Here is a 20,596-nt window from a genome sequence, read left to right on the forward strand (position 1 = left end):
TAATCTTGTCTTTCAGTTGTTGATCACATTAGGTTTAAACCACAAACCTCAACATCAGACTCCACTAAAACAAGGGACAACGCTCACAAAAGAAAACCCACAGATGAAAATGAAACAGGAGCAAAACACATATAGGAACTCATATTGTGTTCATCAGGACCTATTGACAGGGTCACTAAGTGCCACGGGTCACAAAACAACTGGATAAGAGGCAATGAGTATTTACGATACATACTCGTCACAACCTGGAAACGAGAAGGAGGAAATAAAAGAGAGCATACACTAGACAAGCTCATATCCTCATCCCTCTCATAGAAACACCAACATGAATGAACACATTGAATGCAGGACACACAATCTAAATTCCTCATCAGCAGGGAAATGATTAGCCTAGTGCAAGTAAAAGCTTTCAGACTGATGTTGGGATGGATACACTTGACTGCACTAAACGGGTCCAATGACAGAGTGAAAAAAGAAAGGATGTTGTGATTGGAGATAGGAGAATATAATGCAGTGAGCTTAGTCTAACATCACTGTGATTGGATCCAATGTGGTAAACCAAGGATAAAGTAGAAGAAGTATTCACATCCTTTACATAAGCGAAAGTCTGAAAATTCAGCAAAATGCACGTAAACAACATTTTGTATGTCGAATAGCTGCAGCAATGCATGGGAAACTAATTTGAACTAGGCTTAACACGTTGTTGGGTATTTTCATATTTCATTAGATGATAGTATGTAAAATCCCATTCTGCAAAGTAATTATAGTTATGAACTGTCAGATAACTGTAGTGGAATAAAAAGTGCAGTAGATATTTAAAGTTGATGATGTGTGTAAAAGTAAACTTTGTGAATTATTCTTTTCATTTTCATTTTTCTACTTAGACTTTAGTCAGTTAAGCTGCGTAATGCACCGAGCAAATAGGCACTCATTAGTGAGTTGATCGGACGATATAGTTGCATAGGATAGACTTCAAGGAAACAAGGAAGAAAGCAGTCAAGGAGGCACAGAGGAGGCTGTGTGAGTGTTGGAATAGGACACTTGCTTTGTTCAACAGTAGGGGAGGGGGTCAGACGAGCACAGTTGCTTTGCCTGAATCGGTGAATACGATCTGCCAGGGCGGGCAATCCCGTTGTTATCTCTGCCAAGCTGTGTTGTAGCGTATCTTTCAAACATTTGTCTCGTCTGGACTCCAACGGATTTCTAACGAGGGATGTCAAAGCGAGTACGAAGCAGAGAGGTCTGCGCTGATTGCAGTGCTCCGGGTAGGATGTCAAACAAGCTAGCTTTAGCTGCCTAGCTAACCAGCTAGCCCTCTCTACAACTTACGTCCAGTTAGCTAACCCATAGTTACCGTTACCAAGTTATTGATTAGCAAGTACCTAGCTGGGTATTTTAAAAGGGTTTTAACGCTAAATGTTCTTCCTGTGGAAACATTTATAAAATGTGTCGTGTCTGTGTGGCGTTAATCACGTTAACTTGCTTCTGAAACTCTTTGCTTGAATTGCGTTGAATGACGGTTTAAACCAGAAGCATTAGCTTATTATTCACCCTGCTCGCCACGACTAACTTGCTGATAACATTAGCTAATGTTGTCGCACAACAAACCCACGCCTGGTTGCATTTGTGATTGTGGAGAAGGACACTAGGAAGCGACTGAGGTGTTATTTTGTTGCTGTCAATTAGCGAATATATATCCTGGTCCCGGGGGGGGTATTTAACGTTCGTATCTCCTTCCAGAGCCACGCTGGGCCTCTGTTAACAGGGGTGTGTTGATCTGCGATGAGTGCTGCAGCATCCATCGAGGTCTGGGGCGACACAGCTCTCAAGTCCGACATCTGACTCATTCTCCATGGCCAGCCTCCCAGTCACAGGTGAGGGGACAGGGGGACACATGCCCCCAAAATACACCAACACGTCCAGATGCACATGTGTAGAATCTATAAGAAAACTGGGAGAGATAATACAATGGTTTCCACAATCAGGCACACCATCAAGTGACTAGAAGACACCCTTATGTCTAATGTGCTGTCATGTTTTAGATGGTGCAGACACTGTATGGCAATGGAGCTAATTCCATATGGGAGCACAGCCTTCTGGACCCTTCTTCTTCAGTGAGTGGGAAACGCAAAGCCAACCCCCAGGACAGGGTTCAGTAAGTGCTTTTAAGTATTTTTGATGCATCCGTCCTGATTCTGATATGCTTGTGAGGCGCTTCGGTATGAAGCTCTATTGGCATTATTGACTTTCATAGTTAAGGTCAGTGAACATGCATAATTGAACCCTCTGTACCATGATGAACACGACTCATGGGCCGTCGGTCTCAAGTAACTTTAGGAAATGAAGTGACTTGGAGAACACACAACCAAATGAATGTTCAGTTAAAGTGGCAATATCCTGCCCATGTTAGCTGTGTGCGATCGATTTGGTTGAATATTCACAATAGTGATATTTAAAGGGTTTGGATTTGTTGTGCTTTTTCAAACAAACGGTATGCACTGTAACTCAGAAGACGTGATGTGATGAAGTCACTCGCATCCACTGCCAGGTTTAAACACGAGGCCGGGCCGGTGGGGCTGGTGCAGTAAAGATAAACAGTCGGCCACATGTAAACACAGCCATGCTGAACCCGACCCTCACACCAAGAGTAAACACATTCAGTCTCCAGACAAAAAACAGACGGTGAGTACGCATTGCAGCAAACAGAAGCAGCTATCCTCGGTCCCGAATAGAGGATTCAAGATGAATGCCGCCATATTGGGTGTTTCCGTCGGAGGAACTTGCACATGGGGAATAAGAACCTTTTGAGTGGCTCGGGAAATAAACCTGTGTTTCGACAGTAGGAACCTGGACTCACTTTAATTCCTGTAGGATAGTGTAAAAAACACAGGTCCCTTTGCAGGGGATCGTAGTTTCAGATCTATCGGGAACTATCGGGGCAGAGTTGTGTAAGTTGCTGAGCAGTCAGATCCTTCAGCTGCTTTAACTTCCTTCATTCACAAAACAAGGAAGTATTTATGTTACGACACTGGTTGGAGTTTTCTTATCGTCTATTAATGTCAAAAACAAAGATATGCTTTGTGGCTAACTTCCCCACTAATTTCGGGTACTGTAGAGTCCTGTGTCTGTACAGAGATCAACAGAGACAACGTTGGTCATGACAGTAAAGAAGGAAATATAAACATATATATATATAGATAAATGGATATACGTAGAGTTTGGATGTGAATGTCTTAAACAATTTGCAAGCGAATTGCAAGAGGGGTGGGGTTCACAGAAGGAGAGCTTTGTTATTCGTTTTAAGGGACGCCAAGATATGCAGAATCCTGTGAAGTGAAAGAGTGGATTACTTGATGCTTTGCCATTGTTTTGGTAGCTGTTTGTCTCAAACAAACATACATCTGATAATGTGAGGTGGGAGTCGCTTTAAAATAGCAGTCGTGGTCCAGATGTTCACTTTTCCTGGTTTTAGATGTGAGCAAGTTTTGTTGTTTCCAGTCCCAACAAGACCGAGTTCATCAAAGCCAAATATCAGATGTTGGTGTACGTCCATCGGATGCCTTGTCGAGAGGATGACAGCGTTACCGCCAAAGACCTCAGCAAGGTGAGACATGGCTCTACTTTTGATTTCTGTGTTAACTTCCTCATTTGCTAGCATTTTTAGATGTAAGAATAAACCAACATTGTCCCATGCAAATAAGCGTCAATAAAGCCAAACATTTGCACAATTTGCAATCACTTGCTTTAACATTGCACAGCAACTGCTTTTTGTTTTTTTAACTGTGATATGTGACCACTTCCTATACATTTCAGAAATGGTTTGGTCTATTTATAGATGGATTTTTGGTATTCAGTGTTGCTGTGACATACTGCCGCTCACATTGTCTGGTAATGGTCACGCTGTGTCTGACCTCAAGTCTCTACTTGCATTTGTGCTCTGATTTCTTTATTATTCCCAAATATTATAAGGACAAGCTGGATTATACACATGGTAATAGTTGGCATTGCAATAATAATTTGTGGTTGACTACCAGCAAAGAGAAAAGTGCATGTAGGTGTATGCACAGAAGACATAATGCACCCATAAATGTATTTTATTCTATCTGTGATTATTCTAATGATATGTCCGGCAGGAAAATCCCATTTGTCACTCAGTTCTGGGCGAGTCTCTCTACACTGCGTGTATGATACAATCAAATTCTTAATCAAACTACTTGTCCATCTCCTTTCAGCAACTCCACTCTAGTGTTCGGACTGGAAACCTGGAGACCTGCCTCAGGCTCTTGTCTTTGGGAGCACAGGCCAACTTCTTCCATCCAGTAAGTGTAGTGGAATAAGCGAAAAAAAAAAAACACACATTTTGTGAGGTTACACGGTTAACGTTGGACATAATACTGATGCGTCATCATTGATTTTTTTTTTTGGGACAACAGGAGAAAGGAAACACTCCACTACACATAGCAGCAAAGGCCGGACAAATGTTACAAGCAGAGCTGTTGGCAGTTTATGGCGCTGATCCCGGGGCTCTGGACTCCAGTGGAAAGACCCCTATCGATTATGCAAGGTAAAACAGGGCCCACGTTATCAGTTCATCTTTCTAATTTGTTGTACTAAGCGGTAAGTCAGCACCAACACCATGTAATGTTACTTACACCGTATCGTTTCAGAGAGGCCTCGGTATAGAACTTGTGGTTTTGAAGCGTCGAGGTGTATTGCCCATCATAGTTGGTTCACAGTTCGTCACCCATGATTTCTGGAGAGCTCTGTGGTAAAGTCTCACAGTGAGGCTGTGCAGAAAACGCAGCCAACAGTTTTTACTGTCGCTGTTTGCATGACTAACCTTTAGCGTAGCTGCATGCATCGCCTGAACAGACACAGCCCAGCTCAGTCGTGGCAGGAAATGATACACATCCTTTTGGAGATTGAACACAGTTGTATTGTACACAGAAAAAAAAAGAAACTGCGTGTAGCATGCAGGCTATTCATATATTTTGATGTTAGGAAATGATGCACATTCTGACTAAAAAGGGAAGTGACAGAAGCTAAACAAAAATGGGTCGAAACTGGTCGAAAATGCAGTTAGAAAAAGAGCAGTCTGCAGCTGAGATATTTAGCATTCCTTGCACTACAATAAACATTCGACACAGACCCAGTGGCATTCTGTCAGTCTGAGTAATTCAATAAGAGCATGAGTAGCTGAGGCAGCTCGACTAGTTTATCAAAAGTTGGAACAAAGACCTAGACATATAAAATAGATTTAAGAAAAAGATTCTAGCTAGAATCATTTTACTGAAACAAATCAAAGTAAAAACATTTGTTGTAGTGTTGCTGGCATAACAGATGCTTAGTGGTGTCTAAACATGACTACTCGGGTAACGCCCACACGCCTTCTGCTACAGTTTTACGCTCATTACTTAGAAACTCGAGTTCCCAAATCAGCTTTGTACTCCAGATTAAACATGTATTGTTGTAGACTCAGAGTTTTGATGTGGATGAACTTAAAGGCATCCTACCTGAGGCCTTCTGTAGCCTTAGAACAGTGTCCTATTTCTGAATCATGACCTTTTTAATCCTAATCTGTGCAGACAAGCTGGGCATCAGGATCTGGCAGAGAGGCTAGTGGAGATACAGTATGAGCTCACGGACCGCTTAACATTTTACCTTTGTGGAAGACGACCAGGTAAGGTAGCATAGCTGCTGCTGCATGGCATTTTAGAGCTTTTTAATCTATGCTAGTCGTTAACTGTCACGTCCTTGTTTGGTTGTAGATCACAGAAACGGACAACACTTCATCATTCCACAGATGGCAGACAGGTAACAGATATTTTGATCTCGTGAACACGACATGTCAGGAAAGCTTGGAGGGAATTTCTGCACATTTGGCACAAACTTCCACCTGGACTCAATGATGAAGTGATTAGAGTTTGGTGGTCAAAGATCACGGTCACGGTGACCTCACATCCGTACTATTCTAATAAACTCAACATTTCTTCAAATTTGGCAAAAAAAACGTCCACTTGCATCAGGTTGAACTGATTAGATTTTGGTCACTGTGACCTCACAAAACCCGTTTTTGGCCGTGACTTCAGCATTCCTTTGCTTATTATGATCATTTCACCCAAATTGGGATAAAATGGAAAAAGCGATGACCTTTTAGACATGGATGTGAACTGCGACTTGACTCGTTGGCGGAGGCGTACGGGTGAAAGGTGGTGATTCTAGTTTTAAGTCATATTTGGATTTTGTTTTGCACCTCCTTGTTTTGCAGATCTTGTAATACACAGAAATGGTGAGACAGTCAGCTCCGACAGACTCCTAGCTAGCTACTTGTCGATGCTATGTGTTGTACCTAAAATAATTACAATCTTATGCTTATCATATCCTATGCTGCATTCTTTTGATGGATAAGAAATAAGTAAGTATGTTTTGCCATCGTTTCTCTCTTTTTGTTTGTGTGGACAGAAAAATAATCAGTTCATTGTTTTTGCTCAAAGCAGCCTGGATTTGTCCGAGTTCGCAAAAGCTGCAAAGAAGAAGCTCCAGTCGGTGAGACATTTTTACCAAAAGTCAAAAAAGTCAAATATTAATTTGTTAATCAATTATTCTGAAAGAGAACTTATGCTTTATTTTCTTCAGCTAAGTAACCATCAGTTTGAAGAACTTGCCATGGATGTTTACGATGAAGTTGACAGAAGAGAAACCGATGCAGGTGCGATTGCACGAAGTTTAAAATGATGCAACAAATAATAATTTCTATGCCTTTTTTTTGGTCTTTCTTAAATATATATATTTTTTTCAGTGTGGTTGGCCACTCAGAACCACAGCACTCTTGTAACCGACACCACCGTCGTGCCTTTTCTGCCGGTCAATCCAGAGTACTCCTCTACCAGAAACCAGGCGAGTGATTGCACCAGTGCTGCCCGGTGTTTGAGCTTTACTTTGTTGCGCGAGTCCTGAACTTAACATTGATGCCGTATTTTTATCCGTTGTGTGTTTTTGATACATTTATGTTCTCAGGGTCGTCAGAAATTGGCACGGTTTAGTGCTCATGAGTTTGCCACCCTGGTTATTGACATTCTAACTGATGCTAAACGACGGCAGTGGGGTAATTCCTGCGACAGTCCCAAAGGTACAACGCATCTTTCTCTTTCTATTTTAGCAGACCTCGAATTTCCTTTCTTTTTTTATGTATATATTGCTTTAAATGTGTTCATTAGCATATACACAGAAGAGAAAGCTAAGAATATGCTGTGAAGAAAGCCTAAATTTGTTGTTGCAATTAACATTCAGGAAGCCAGTACTGAATATTGCATATAAATGTGAACCGTGTGGTTCAGCTTTATAGGTCACAATTAGAATGTAGAACATATGTAATGATGTTTGTACAGAAACGCTGCCAAACAGATTTAATAATGAAAATTCCTGCATTCTGTAAATTATAGCAAGTCACATCACAGCCTTTTTGATTGTGAGCTGTGTATTAAAGAAGAGCTATTGATTTTTGGGTTTCCAGTAAATATATAAATATGAGTTCCTTAGCTATTTGATTTCTACAGCTGCCTGTAGCCAGCAGGGCGTGTTTGATCTCTCATGCTTTGTTCTGGTGGTCCGCCTGCAGAGAGCGTGGAGCTGATCCTTCAGGGAGTCGACAGCCGCCATAACAGTGACAGCCAGGACAACGACCAGCCCGACTACGACAGCGTGGCATCGGATGAAGACCCGGTGCAAGAGGCCACCTGCGGGGACAGCTGCAATGATGGCAGGACCAAGGTTAGTGATCGGTGGAACCCGCTGCTGTACTCTACTGAGATATTGGGTAGAACGTCCTGCTGCATGTCTCAAAACTGATCAAAATGTTTTCCTTCCTCCTGCCGCAGAGCTCCGAGTCGTCTGACCTCTCTGATGGACCAATCACAGTGCAGGAATTCATGGAGGTGAAGAGTGCCCTCACTGCGTCAGAAGCCAAAATACAACAGCTTCTCAAAGTCAACTGTCACCTCAGTGATGAGCTGCGTAGCATGCATGGCAAGGTTCGTAAATTCACATGTGATTGAATCGTGCTGTTTTGCAGGAATGTGTGCAAACTAAGTATGCCCTCATAGTTAGATTTCCATCTCTTTAATTAGATGGTAGTACACATTAATATTTCAAGACCCGTAGTTAGAGGCCACTTTGTTCTGGATTTATGGTTTATAGTGTTGGTCGCCTTCCTTTCGTCTTGACTCTAAAACATTTAGTGTTAAATTTGAGTCTGTGTTCTAGACGTGATCCGTCCCCATGTCACTGGAGACATTTAGTCATTTGATTGATGTCACCCACGGACATTAGTCATTTATGTTTAGCTCACGCCTGTTTGAATGTGTCAGACGTAACCTTTTCCCTTTTCAGGATTATACTATGTATGAATGATAGACCATGAATATGTAGTTGCATAGGAGACCAGATTTTGACCTATGAGTGGATGGAAATGTCATGGAAGGTTTTCGATTGCAGTTCTTCACTACTAGTGCTCCAGAGTAAAATGGCCGCTATGTTTCTGGACGGGGTAAAGTTCCTGTGGTTATAATTTATCTAATTTAACTTCCTCTGCTTTGCTGCTCAGTGAAACCGCAAAAAAACACGGTCGGATGTTCTTTGTGGTCTAAAAGAGATTAAGAAAAGTCATATATCACAAGAACTGAGTACTAATCAATAAATGGTAACCACAGTAAAACTTATGATCCGTCATTGTAAATCTATAGAACCACCGTGCAGTGTTTGGAGTTTGAGTGTGGGAGAATGCCCTCAGCACTCACCAGTACAAACATATCATTAGATTAGATCTCTGACACCCCCAGAAAGCGTGTAGCAAGCATCGGCAAACACACAACCAGTCTCTCTACGTATATGTGTTTTTGGTCCAGTCATATTGCTTTCAGGTCCTTATTTGTTAGTCGTTCAAAAAGTCCCACTTAGCTCCAGTTGAATTTAGATTTCCTTCAGTTTAATTGCTACGGTTTTGAGGAAATCCTTCTCTGTTGGCAAAATATATTTCCAAATGAATCTGTTTTTGAGAGGCTTGCATTTCACCTTTTTAACATTTGACCTTCCTGTTTCTGCCTTCTACCTTGAATGTTTCTTAGATATATTTACACTTAAGAGTTTTGTTTATTACAGGCAACCACAGATCAAAACCTGATGAATGTATTTTCTTTGCCTGTCCTTAGTTGCTACTACGAGGCACTTGAGCACCTGATAATGTTGCCAATGTCTCATCTTTGGGGCCAGATTTGCATGCTTACAAAATATATTGTTTATATATAAAAGACAAAGAAGGTTTATGACCTATGAATCTGTTTTGGGAGAAGGCAGAATTTCATTTGTTTATCTTTCCATCGAAATTCTCCAGAGCCAATTTTATCTCTCACTCCAGTCGGCTGAGAGACGGCGTCACCACAGTGTACTGCTGCCTCCTCCTGCTGGTTTATAAGGTCCACACCATACTGCTTTCATTTGACACGGTGGTCATCCTCGATTCCACTCCCTTATCTTCCTCACCCCTTTTTTTTTTTTTTGCACCCATCAAAACCTCAATTGCTGACACGGTGAACCTCAAGACATTTCCCAACATGCCTGTGGACTGTAATTGTTGACAGAAAACAGAACAAGTTACGTTCCCCATCGCTTTATTTAGTTTACAAGTGCTGTTAATATAAATAAGGGCAACCACTTGTGCAGCAGTTTCTCGAGGGGTTCAAGTTGCTGTCAACAAACGGTGTCAGCGTTTCATTTGTCAAAGAAACAAACCTTTGATGAGAAACCAAAAACAAAGGTGACGGTGAACTCGACATACAGGAATAAACTCTTCTCCCAGAGTCGCTGTATTCTGCTCTATTATTGATGTGTGTCTGGGCTTTTGTAAGGAGATCCCCCCCCCCCCCCCCTCAAGCTAGAGTTGACTTGAAAGATGCTTTGTTCTCTGCAGCTGAACTCCCTGCAGACCGAGAACACAACGCTGCGATGGCAACCCCCCAGCGGACAACAACCCCTCCAGGGGCCCTTTGGTCGACACCCGCCCCGCGGAGGCCGCGCCATGTCCATGTACGAGACGGGCTCTTCCCCGAGGCAGTACCCCCACCGAGTCGAAGCGGCTCGGCCCGACGACGGAGTCGTTTTACAACCCTTCCCGACCAATGTAAGTAAGCACAGGGAGCGCCAGCGATCCGGCTGGATGGTCATCACGAGACAAACCTAATGACGCCTGGCTTCGGGGGGGCTGGTGTCGGGTGTTTTCATTGATTTCGTTCAATCATTCATTTCATTGCATCTCAATAGAGTATGCTGAACTTGGTTTGACCCCTTTCTAGATTGGGAGGGGCCCTTTGGGGACGGCTGCTTCCTCCCTCCCTACCTTCCCCTCGTCCCTGTCCTGGTCGAGGGACGAGCGATCTCGAAGGGTTAAGTACAGAAGTCCCCCCCCCCCCCCCCCCCCCCCCCCCCCCTCGGTTCAGACGCAGCCCCGGGGGGACGGTGGAAACTGCCCCCCCCCCTCTCTGCTTGACCCCACAGTCTTCTCTCTCCTGACCTGTGTCTTTTTAAACTGCTTTTTTTTTAATCAGTATCGCCTGCCTGCCTGCATGCACACCAGTGCCTCTGCTTCAGCTCAGCTCTCTGAACAGGGTCCAGAGCTGCTTCCTCAGAGGTGATGATTGCTGTTTAAATGATGAGGCAGCAGAGTCCAATATCCATGAAAGATAGATGAACTGGCTCCTCTCAATGTGCTCACTAGTCCTAGCCACCGATAAGTGCACCCGAAGTTTACATCAGGACTTCTCCACTACTAATCGCACCCACTGCAGTACAGGCTTGTTGCACCACAACGACCCGGTTGTCTCTTCTTTCTCTTCGTCTGCTTTAAAAACCAAATGTCTGACATGCATGATTCTGATTTTGTATGTGCCTAAGGTTGCAGACACACACACACACACACTATATACTGTGTTTGATTGACGGTAGTCTGCTGATGTCTCTTTAGGGCTGCAGTCTGGAAGGACAGAGTATGATGCTGGAGAGTGATTACGACACAACGCCAAACCACTCTGAACTGGAGGAGACTGGGTGAGAACGCGTCGTGTAAACTTTGTGCCCACCTCGTGCAAAATGGCACCGATTGTGACACTAGGTTTAGATTTTTATACACTTTTTTTTCTCTGTGAAGGTTTGTACATATTTTTATATTTCACCACTGATACAACGCAAAGAAATCCTCCGTTTAGTTGTTCAAATCAGCTTTAAAATAATGTTTACGTTATTATAAGGTGCACGCGGTATTTACTGAATGGCGTAAGAAATGCATTTTTGAAGTTAAATAAATGGTAAAAGGTTTTTCTTCGTGTTTTTTTTTTTTTTTTGTTGCTGAAGGTGATGACATCATCGTAGCAGAAGTTTACAAAGTTAAAGGTCACGTGAAGACCGAGGGGGAAGCTTGACTAACATTAGTTCTGAGAGATGTTTTAGGAAGAGTCCTTGACTGGAACAGTCTGGACTGTATAGGACTACGTTCACATATTAGAACTTGCAGCGGTCTCAAGTAAGCTGCCAGTTGCAATAAAAAATAAATAAACACATGAGCCAGAGCCAATAGCACATGTCATCTGATTATAGTCACTGCTATTTGTTGAGTAGGAATAAACAAATGTATCCAGTTCTATACTGAATATAAGACACTAATGGCTAATATTAAGTCAACTATTGTTACAATTGTAGTGCTATTTTGGGTATGTTTTCATAAATGTTTGATTTAGATGAAACCTACTGAATTGATCCCCAGACCTAAACTCTGCTGTATTGTTGTTATTCCAAATTACAAGCCAGACTGCATTTGTTTTACTACAGAGAATGTTATTTCACTTAATTCACAGTCTGTGTGCAACAAATCAGAATCCCAGATCCAAAACGATAATATGTATTTTTTAAAGTACATAAACCTGCGTCTGTCTTGAGTTGTAATGCAGTATTTTTTTTTTTCTTTTCATTTATTTGTAGCAGCCCTCTTCCAGCCTCTGAAGCGATGGAGCCGAGGGAGGGGGGTGAGGAAGACGCCACCCTGCCGTGCACAGAGGACGTCATCTGTAAGACGGAGCAGATCACTAAGAACATACAGGAGCTTCTGAGAGCCGCCCAGGAGACCAAACATGAAAGGTAGTTTATGATTGAGGATATTATAATTACAAAGTATCAAATTTGTCAACTTGAAATGTGGTTGATAACTCCTGAAAGTCTCATTATTTCATGCTCTATAAAGCTTGAACTCTATGTACTTCCACCACGATTCTGCCCGTTCTTTTGCAACGGCTAAATGGTGTTTCATCCTCCGTCTCAGCTGCGTCTGGGTCCGTGGTTTTCAATAGTTTCCAGCGCTGAGAGCCACTGATTCTTAGCTTCATAGACTGGCCTCTGTCCTTGTGTCTGCTGGGGGTTCTGCATGCGTTGGGTCTTTAAAAAAACGCAGCTGACAGGAAACAAACATCACATGACCTCGTATTCCCCCGGTGCCTGCCAAATCCACAGAGAGTTAGTTTCGCCAAACAGGTTTCTTGTGTTCACCCATGTATTCACTTCCTTGTGGAGATAGACATTGTAATGTTTTCCTTAGACATGCTGAAGTTGTGTAAACAGCAGGGATATTTCATGATGGTAGAGTTTGTATTGAACAGAGTCCAGTACGAGGTGCCGTGTCTACGATTTGAAAAGTGTGTTATTGAGCCAAGCAGCAGAGTTTAACATGTCATATTTTCATGAAATATGCAGTATAATGTATTCATAAATGGTATTTACTGGTGGCACCAGGAATATGATCTCAGCTGTCTCATGATAAGGGTTGTGGTGTCTGCGGTAGTTGCTTAGCATTGATGTTTCTATATATGGCACAAGGAAGTGGTTGATCACCCATTCAGCCTTTTTCCTCTTCATCTCCCGCAGCTTCCTGCCTTGTTCAGAAAAGATCTGCATGGCCGTGACAGAGATGGCCGCCCTGTTCCCCAAGGTAAGATGACCCCCCCCCCCCCCCCACGGCAATTAAGGGATTTGTTGTTTGTTTGAAAACAGCCAAAGGGGATCTTAAATTACTTGTTTCGATCGGGTAGGCCCTGTTGATTGCATTACTTAGTTTTATATCTACCGTTTATTGGATTACTTTGTTTTATGTTCAGACACACACACACACACACACACAGCCCACTGACCACAATGGGGGTTTATTTATGGAGGGTGTCATGTTCGGGCCCTTGACCGAGTCTCCGTCGTCCCTCCTTTTCCCTCACAGAGGCCGTCCTCGGACACGGTGCGAGTGTCTCTGAGTCTGCTCACCTCGAGCGCCAGCCGGCTCCACGGAGAGTGCCAGAAGGCCGCAGAGCACAACCCCTGCGCGTCGGACATCCAGCTGGTCACTCAGCTGGTCATCCAGTGCGCCTATGACATTGCCAAAGCTGCCAAGCAACTTGTCACTGTGACAACCAAAGAAAACAACAACTGAGTAAAACATAAAGACAATCCTGATTCACCCAAAACTAGTTTATCAATTTAATCAGTGTTTTTTTTCCTCCATACTAATCAGCGTACGCATTCAGATACATTCCTTAAACAGATTAATGAAAAGATGTATTTTATTTATCTTTTTTGTTAAATCGTGGTAACCCAGAGTGAACGAACATCTTAAAGCTACAGGACAGAATGTTTATTCTAATACTTACCTTACAAAGAAATAACAGTTCACTAATCCAATGTGTATATATATATATAGAAAGATTAGAACAGCAACAAATGAGCCTTCTACATTGTACTTCTCCACGTAGACGTCCTCATTTGAGCTCCTTGAGGTTGGGTGTCTGGCATGCCAGAGACACCTGGCATCAAGGGTCCTAATAGATTAACCGTCATCTACACCAGTGTCATCTTCCTTTTTAAATGTATTTAAGATGCAACGACAGTATTTCAATCTTGAACCATAGTTTTATGCCACTTGCTTCGAGTTCCAATGTTTGTATTAGTGAGCAAACTGTGGCTTTAAAAGTCGCTTCAGTGCATTGAGCACCATGTGAGGCCAGCAGTACGCAAGAGTGTGCAAACCTTCATTCCATCCAGCAGGTGCTTTCACTGTTCTGTAAAGTATCAGTAGTTATAATGTTACAGCCATACTTCTGATATTGTGTGTGTGTGTGTGTGAGAGCGTGTGTGTGTGTGTGTGCGTGCGTGTGGGCGCAGGTGTCACAGAGATGGCCTCGATGGCCCGTGTGAAATCCATTTTGAATCAATTTTAATTATGCAAATATATAAGATGTCTGTATCCATGTAATTCTCTACCAAAATAACCCAAATGCTATTCTATTTATAAACTGTATGTCATACCTCTAAGAAAATATCGATGTTTATTTTCATAAGCTTTTGTTTAACATGATGCTCCTCACAGACTAACTTTTCTTCTGAGGTTTGGGACGTCTCAGCTGGCCGTAAGTTATGGGCAACTTGTGATTCTCTGTGTATTCGGTGTGGTGCTGTAACTCCGGTGTGTTGAGATGCTACCTGTGGTCACATACGTACAGCTGTGGTTTACATTCGCCGATTAAGTAAATGTGCCCTCAAAGTACCTGTTGTAGAACTTGGCTCTAATGTGTCACCTGTTGTTGTGAGCCAGATGAGTTTCAACCAGAGGTGGAAAGAGAACCAGAATACCCTGCAGGAGGGGAAGTTAATTCTCTTAAGTAATTGGGATGCAAAAGAGTCTTGAGTCTCGGCACAGTACATCACAGACGAGTATTAAAATGTCCTTCAATCAATTTCAGTCCAGATTATTATACCATTTATGTCTTCTGTACATTTCAAGTCTAAAAGTGTTTTTCTTTGGTTGTTTTTTAAAACAACAAAACTTTACTCAAGGTCCACCTATTGCTTGTTTTATGTCCTTTAAGCTACATTGCACAGTTTGCTTTTGTTGATTGTTATATCTTTATATAATCTTTATTATTTGTATCTTGTGATTAGTTACTTTAATTTGACTTGTTTGCACTGATGTACTTAATGCAAACTATGTAACCTTTCAATGACTCTGTAATGTCCATTATACTTCAACATCCATCTAAGGTTTGCTAACATTAGCCACCGTAAGCGCTCATACCAGACCATGTAAGGCTGCTTTTGCACCATGGGTTATTAAACTAAGAGTTCAGCCTTTTATTTGTAAGAAGATGAATGTGTAATTTATTATACAAAAAAATTACAAAGTCTTTCTTTAAATGTTTCAAACGAGATATCATGATTTGGCCATTAATCAGCTACAATACTACATAACAATTCCTTTAAAAGGAAAGTTCAATAAGGTATTTTAAGGTGATGGACCATTAAGTGATTGAACAGTTGTATTCAGTTCGTTTCCACCTCTGGTTTCAACCCTGACGTGTCATTCTCTGTAACGTATAGCCTACCACTGCCTCTGTGGTTGAAAACAATCCCTGCCTTAGGTTTAATAAAGTATAATTCATACCTCAACTAGCTTATGCTCGTGTCCGTGTTTTTGAGTTGTGTACAAACAGCGGGCTTTCAACACGCCCATGTATAACGTCCCACCTGTTGGAGGAGGCGGACGAACGCGATAGGGGGCTGGTTCCGCGTGCTCCCAGCCCATCTGACAAGACGAAGAAGAAGAAGAGTTCCGGGTTCTTTTTCAGCCGAAAGCTGCTCGCGACTTTCCGCTTCCTCACGTCGCTTTACACGGCGGTGAACCATGTCTCTCCTTCTGGATAACCAATTCAAAGACCTGCCTCCTGACAAGGCGATAGACACAAAGTTGTTCCTGGAGTCTGTCGCTCATATTCCTTCATTTTTCGGTGAGTGTGTGTGTGTGTGTGTGTGTATATATATATATATATATATATATATATATATATATATATATATGAACTCGAAAAACCTAACTGTGTGTGCGTGTGTGACGGCTGTTGGTGCTACAGTTAATACTTTGCTGTCATGTTCTAATGACGCGACTCTAGTGCGTTCCGAGGACGTGGTTATTTCACACATACCAGAAGCGGAGCTGCTGGGTGGCTGTGACGGGCTGCGGCAGTTTAGCTTATAGAGAAACTCTTTGTTTACTCTTTGAACAGAGCGCACATTGGCCCCATTGTGCGCGAGACTATGCATTCTCTGCATCCCCCCCCCCCTGTCTGTACGTAAAGGCTGATTTGTAGTCCCTCTGAGCTATAGGGAGGTGTGATGAAGTCATTCATATTGTATTGCTTTGCTCTCAAATGTCTGCTTTTCTTCCAGACTGCTTGGGATCAAACGTATTTTCAGTCATCAAATCAGACATTAATGGCAACATACTGGTAAGATACATATGTCTGTGTATTTGTTTTTTATGGTGTGTTTACATAGCATTGTTTGGGGATATTCAAATATCAGTTTGAGGTTAATGATGCAGCTCCTACACCCAAACCTCAATCCAAATGTGAAATTTCAGAAAATTAAGGGAGTGTATCTGAAGGATCCTGCAAAGTACGTCACCCTGCAGGACATTGTGGAGGCCGAGCGAGAAGCCCATCCAGCAGAATGGCCCAAAGTCGGCGCAACATTAGCTCTGATGTGGCTGAAAAGGTGAGAGCACTCCCCTGATCTCACTCTTATGTCACGCTGTATGTTGAACTTTTAGCTACTGAACTGGCTTTTCTGTTTGTTTGTTTTTCTCCTGCAGGGGTCTCCGTTTCATACAAATCCTGCTGCAGAGTTTGGCAGACGGAGAGAGAGATGAGAACAACCCCAACCTGATTCGGGTTAATGTCACCAAAGCGTATGAACAGGCGCTGAAGAAATACCACGGCTGGATTGTTCAAAAGATTTTTAATGTGAGGAAAATGTGTTCTTAATAATCTAGAGCAATGTAATGGAAGGAGTATACAACATCTGACCACACCAATACATGTTGTTTGTCTACGAGAAACCCCGTATTCTTTGCCATTGTATTATATTTTAGGTGTTAATCTTCTTCCCATACCCTGTATTTAACTATCTTTATTGTTTTGAATGTACATGTTGTGAGCTTAATTTCTTTTTTTTGCCGTTGCAGGTAGCGTTACATGCAGCTCCCTACAAATCAAACTTCCTCAAGTCTCTGTCAAAAGGAGAGGAAGTGAAAGAGGAGGACTGTTTGGCGAATGTGCGTCAGTTCCTCGTTAATTACACCATCACTGTGGATGCTATATACGACATGTACACACATCTCAACGCAGAGCTGGACTACACCGTTTGATGTCCCGGGACATCTGTCCATCCTCTCAGGTGTCGGACAAGTTCTGTTTTAAAAAAGTGTTTTTAAGAAGATTGTTTTTATTTGTTTCCTTTCATTGTGATATTTATTACTTTGATTAAATCTTACCAAATATGACTACTTTATATATAGTCTTCAAAATGCCTTAAATTCAAACTATTATAGCAGAAGATTATGATTTTATTCTTGTATTTCATATCAAATAGCTGCAGGATTGTTACATCAACAGTGCAGCTCTCACTCTTATGCAAAATAATGTGTGTGTGTGCGTGTGCTTGTGTGTGTGTGTGTGTGTGTGTGTGTGTGTGTGTGTGTGTGTGTTGCGGCTTTATTTATGACATTAACGGGCGTCTTTATAGCTGTTCCATCAAGTGAAGGATACAAGACTGTCAACATTGTTATTACAGGAAATTTCTGTTCACATTTTGATGTTCTCTGCCTCCTGAGCCCCGGAGTCGCCTCCACTGTTAACCCTGGAGCATCAAAAGTAATTTAAATTGTGCATTAATCCACCTGTGCCTTTTGTGTAACTGTACAAATAAACAATGTTTTCAATCAATACATTTGCAATTCTCTTTTCCTCTCTTTTCTGTGTTCAGTCTGTGTTCAGTCTGAAGGTGTGGTCGAGCTGTGTATGCTTTGTGTGTGTACTGTTTGCTGGCCTCTTTTTTTTTTTCTATTTCTCTCAACTGACCTAACTTCTAAGCACATTATAATGTCAAACAATATGTTTCATGTCGGCAAACGGTACATTTATTAAGACATTATAGATTAGAGCTGTGTTTTCTGTATGAATACTTATAGATTACAAACTATGATCAAATGTGTTCTTATCACAAGATCCAAGAAGTGTTTGACTTACACTTCATGAATTGTACTCCAGGTGGCGATGTTTACTTAATTTTGTCTTTTTTAATGGCATATGTGTTCAAGCTACTGCATGAAATATTTTAAATTATGGTCCGTGATAAAAAAAAAATCATACATTTCTTAAATATCTCTGAACAGCTGTTCTGATTTATGTTTAATATTTTTGAGGCTGATTGCTTGAAAAGTTTTTTTTTAGCACAGATTATTTTTGAACACTCCTTTTCAAAACATCAGCAGTGAAGGGAGGAGAATCCTCGCTCTTTTATGTCACTGAATCCCTCAGATTAACTGACCTTTTCCTCTGCCTGCAGTCTTACTTATCTGCAGTGTGTCCCAGAGGCCGGAGTGGCTCTGGTTCCTCTCCCAGAGGAGCCCGAGCTAATCGTCTCTGAGCGAGAGGATCCTGTAGGTCTATCAGCAGAGCGGCCTGGCCTGTCCTGACGGATAGATAGGATGGAAAAGCTCCAAGCGAGGCCCGGACAAAGTCGGCTGAAGACAGGAAATTATTTACAACAAAGCCACTGACCTTCAGCTCTGAGATATTTCTTATCTGCAATGAGGTCACCAATTGAATATTGCAGTTGTATTCCCAGCAGTGCATCTAAAGCCATTATTCACAGCATCTAGCTTATTTGTTTTGTAATGGAGCACTTAAAATGGGTGTACATTGTATTTCTATGGTGACCTAAACCACATTACTGCTATAGCATCCAATTTAGGAGGACAAATGAAGCAAAATAAGAGGTGCTGGCAGGCACGCCGCCATCTAAGATTAGCAATTTAATAGCTGGGGAACAGCAGGCCCATAGCTACATTATGTAGAGGGTAATGTTATTGTGGATTCATAGAAAGCATGTATTTTTCATACACGAATGTAATATAAGCGAAGGCGAGGGCCTGTACATTTTCATTTACACGTCTGTATTTTGAAGTATTCAATGGCTTCTGCCTCAAATGTTGGTCATCCATCTAGACTAATGTCATTCGCTATGATAACAAAATTAGCACTTATAGAGGAACCGATCCAATAGCTTTCAGCAAAGGATTGATTTACATCACATTATAAACACGAGAGAAGGGAGATCTTTATAATATGAGATCTATGGCTGAAAAAGAGACTTGCCAGGTGGTTAAGCCGTAAATCCCTTTGCAATAACAGCAGAGAAATGTCTCATCTCTCCACAACTAGAACATTCACGACCGTAATAAAAGCGTCTTCTCGGCTGCGCGTCTGGCAGATGATGCGTAATAACACAAACTATGTGCTGGGTTTAGAAAATTTCATTTACTTGACAATCCTTATTAAGAAGAGGCAAAAAAAAAGGGGGTTGAGGGATTAGGGTCATACAATGCAAAATGTAGTTATTTCAACAACATACTTCACGGAGAGAGCGCTCACCTGTTCATATATAATAATTGCACTTTATAATTATAGAGACAGTTTGCCATTTAACTCATTAGGCTGACATAAATAAATAGTATCACATAACCAGTGCAGACACACAGAAAACTACTCATTCATACGTCTCACATCATCAGAGATAATATAGCCCTACAACGAAGATAATGTAAATGATTAAGGTGGCCTGCTCTCCAACATGGCACTCGTATGTACCCAGGCATTATGTAACAGTGTCACAACCTTCCAGAGATTATTTCATTCAAGAGAAATGTCCAAGCGACCTCTTAAAATAAAAAAAAGGTCAACAAAAATGCAACCAAAGGGCTCATCTTGCTTGGCCTGAATTGCCACAGTGTTGATTTGGATATGCAACAGTCCTAATACATTGTGCTGAGCAAGACTACTTTAAATCAATCAAGATGTTAGATTACATAACTTTCTCTATGGCTGCTTAACAAAAAAAAAAAAAAAAAATCTATTCACATTTGTATACAAATGATGAAAATATTCCTCATAGGCGGCCAGGAAATTTGCATCATATTGCAGAAGCTGAGTTACCGCGTTAGACACTGAAGAGTGGACAAAATAGAAAACGCAACGAAGCAGCAGACGACCAAAAGTTCAGTTCATAATTAAGGAATGTTCCAAAAAAAAAAAATAAAGACGGCATTTTATGTAAAAAATATACAACATATTCACAAAAAAAAAACTGTTACCAACGACCCTTCTTCAAAGAACTGTTTCAGAAGGGCACCAATGATTATTTCAGTTCAGTAAGTTTACTTTTTTTTCGTTTAGGCTTCCAGAGGAATCGCCTGCAAAATATACAGTTCATGTTAAAATTGAATGGGAAATTCTGATTAGGTGCTCAGCATCAGCGTTAAACGAGGAACAGCAGGCATATCGAATGGCCATTTAAGATATAAAAATAAAACAAGTCCATAAGATGAACCTGTATCTTAAGTCATGATTATCGGTCACCTTTTCAAGCTCAAAACACAAAAGCCTTCTACAAAATAACGTACATG

General features: G+C 41.6%; 2 protein-coding genes across 5 annotated transcripts; both read left to right on the forward strand.

Annotated features, from left to right (window-relative positions):
- The first annotated feature begins 1,104 nt into the window (after positions 1–1,104).
- Positions 1,105–15,510, forward strand: git2b (G protein-coupled receptor kinase interacting ArfGAP 2b). 4 transcript variants are annotated; one of them, XR_013767499.1, is made up of 20 exons: positions 1,105–1,265; positions 1,741–1,874; positions 2,043–2,155; positions 3,499–3,604; positions 4,233–4,319; positions 4,434–4,564; positions 5,586–5,680; positions 5,769–5,814; positions 6,495–6,546; positions 6,637–6,709; positions 6,800–6,897; positions 7,018–7,129; positions 7,619–7,770; positions 7,878–8,030; positions 9,965–10,174; positions 11,015–11,097; positions 12,025–12,180; positions 12,961–13,024; positions 13,304–14,215; positions 14,580–15,510. XR_013767499.1 is itself a non-coding variant. In XM_079179127.1 (20 exons), exons 1-20 carry the CDS (start codon positions 1,214–1,216, stop codon positions 13,511–13,513), a joined length of 2,217 nt encoding a protein of 738 aa, XP_079035253.1. In that variant the 5' UTR covers positions 1,105–1,213; the 3' UTR covers positions 13,514–15,510. The 4 variants fall into 4 exon arrangements, 3 of the variants coding, with proteins under 3 accessions (XP_079035253.1, XP_079035251.1, XP_079035252.1); XM_079179127.1 differs by adding an exon at positions 10,347–10,436 and having other exon boundaries at positions 13,304–15,510; XM_079179125.1 differs by having other exon boundaries at positions 13,304–15,510.
- A 182-nt stretch (positions 15,511–15,692) lies between these two features.
- LOC306710524 (glycolipid transfer protein-like) lies at positions 15,693–17,709 on the forward strand. The gene is made up of 5 exons (XM_079179128.1): positions 15,693–15,860; positions 16,300–16,358; positions 16,493–16,626; positions 16,724–16,874; positions 17,096–17,709. The coding sequence occupies exons 1-5, from the start codon at positions 15,758–15,760 to the stop codon at positions 17,276–17,278; spliced, it is 630 nt and encodes a 209-aa protein (XP_079035254.1). The 5' UTR covers positions 15,693–15,757; the 3' UTR covers positions 17,279–17,709.
- Positions 17,710–20,596: the final 2,887 nt, after the last annotated feature.

Source organism: Pholis gunnellus (assembly GCF_910591455.1).
Source record: "Pholis gunnellus genome assembly, chromosome: 18".
NCBI classification, from domain to species: domain Eukaryota; kingdom Metazoa; phylum Chordata; class Actinopteri; order Perciformes; family Pholidae; genus Pholis; species Pholis gunnellus.

Bases quoted from the DNA above. Each gene is read 5' to 3' on its own strand.
- git2b (XM_079179127.1), top strand. From the start codon at position 1,214: ATGTCAAAGCGAGTACGAAGCAGAGAGGTCTGCGCTGATTGCAGTGCT. The intron at 5,815-6,494 runs GTAACAGATATT...TTTTGCTCAAAG, and splicing joins ATTCCACAGATGGCAGACAG to CAGCCTGGATTTGTCCGAGT. The intron at 12,181-12,960 runs GTAGTTTATGAT...CATCTCCCGCAG, and splicing joins CAGGAGACCAAACATGAAAG to CTTCCTGCCTTGTTCAGAAA.
- LOC306710524 (XM_079179128.1), top strand. From the start codon at position 15,758: ATGTCTCTCCTTCTGGATAACCAATTCAAAGACCTGCCTCCTGACAAG. The intron at 15,861-16,299 runs GTGAGTGTGTGT...CTTTTCTTCCAG, and splicing joins TCATATTCCTTCATTTTTCG to ACTGCTTGGGATCAAACGTA. The intron at 16,359-16,492 runs GTAAGATACATA...GTGAAATTTCAG, and splicing joins ACATTAATGGCAACATACTG to AAAATTAAGGGAGTGTATCT.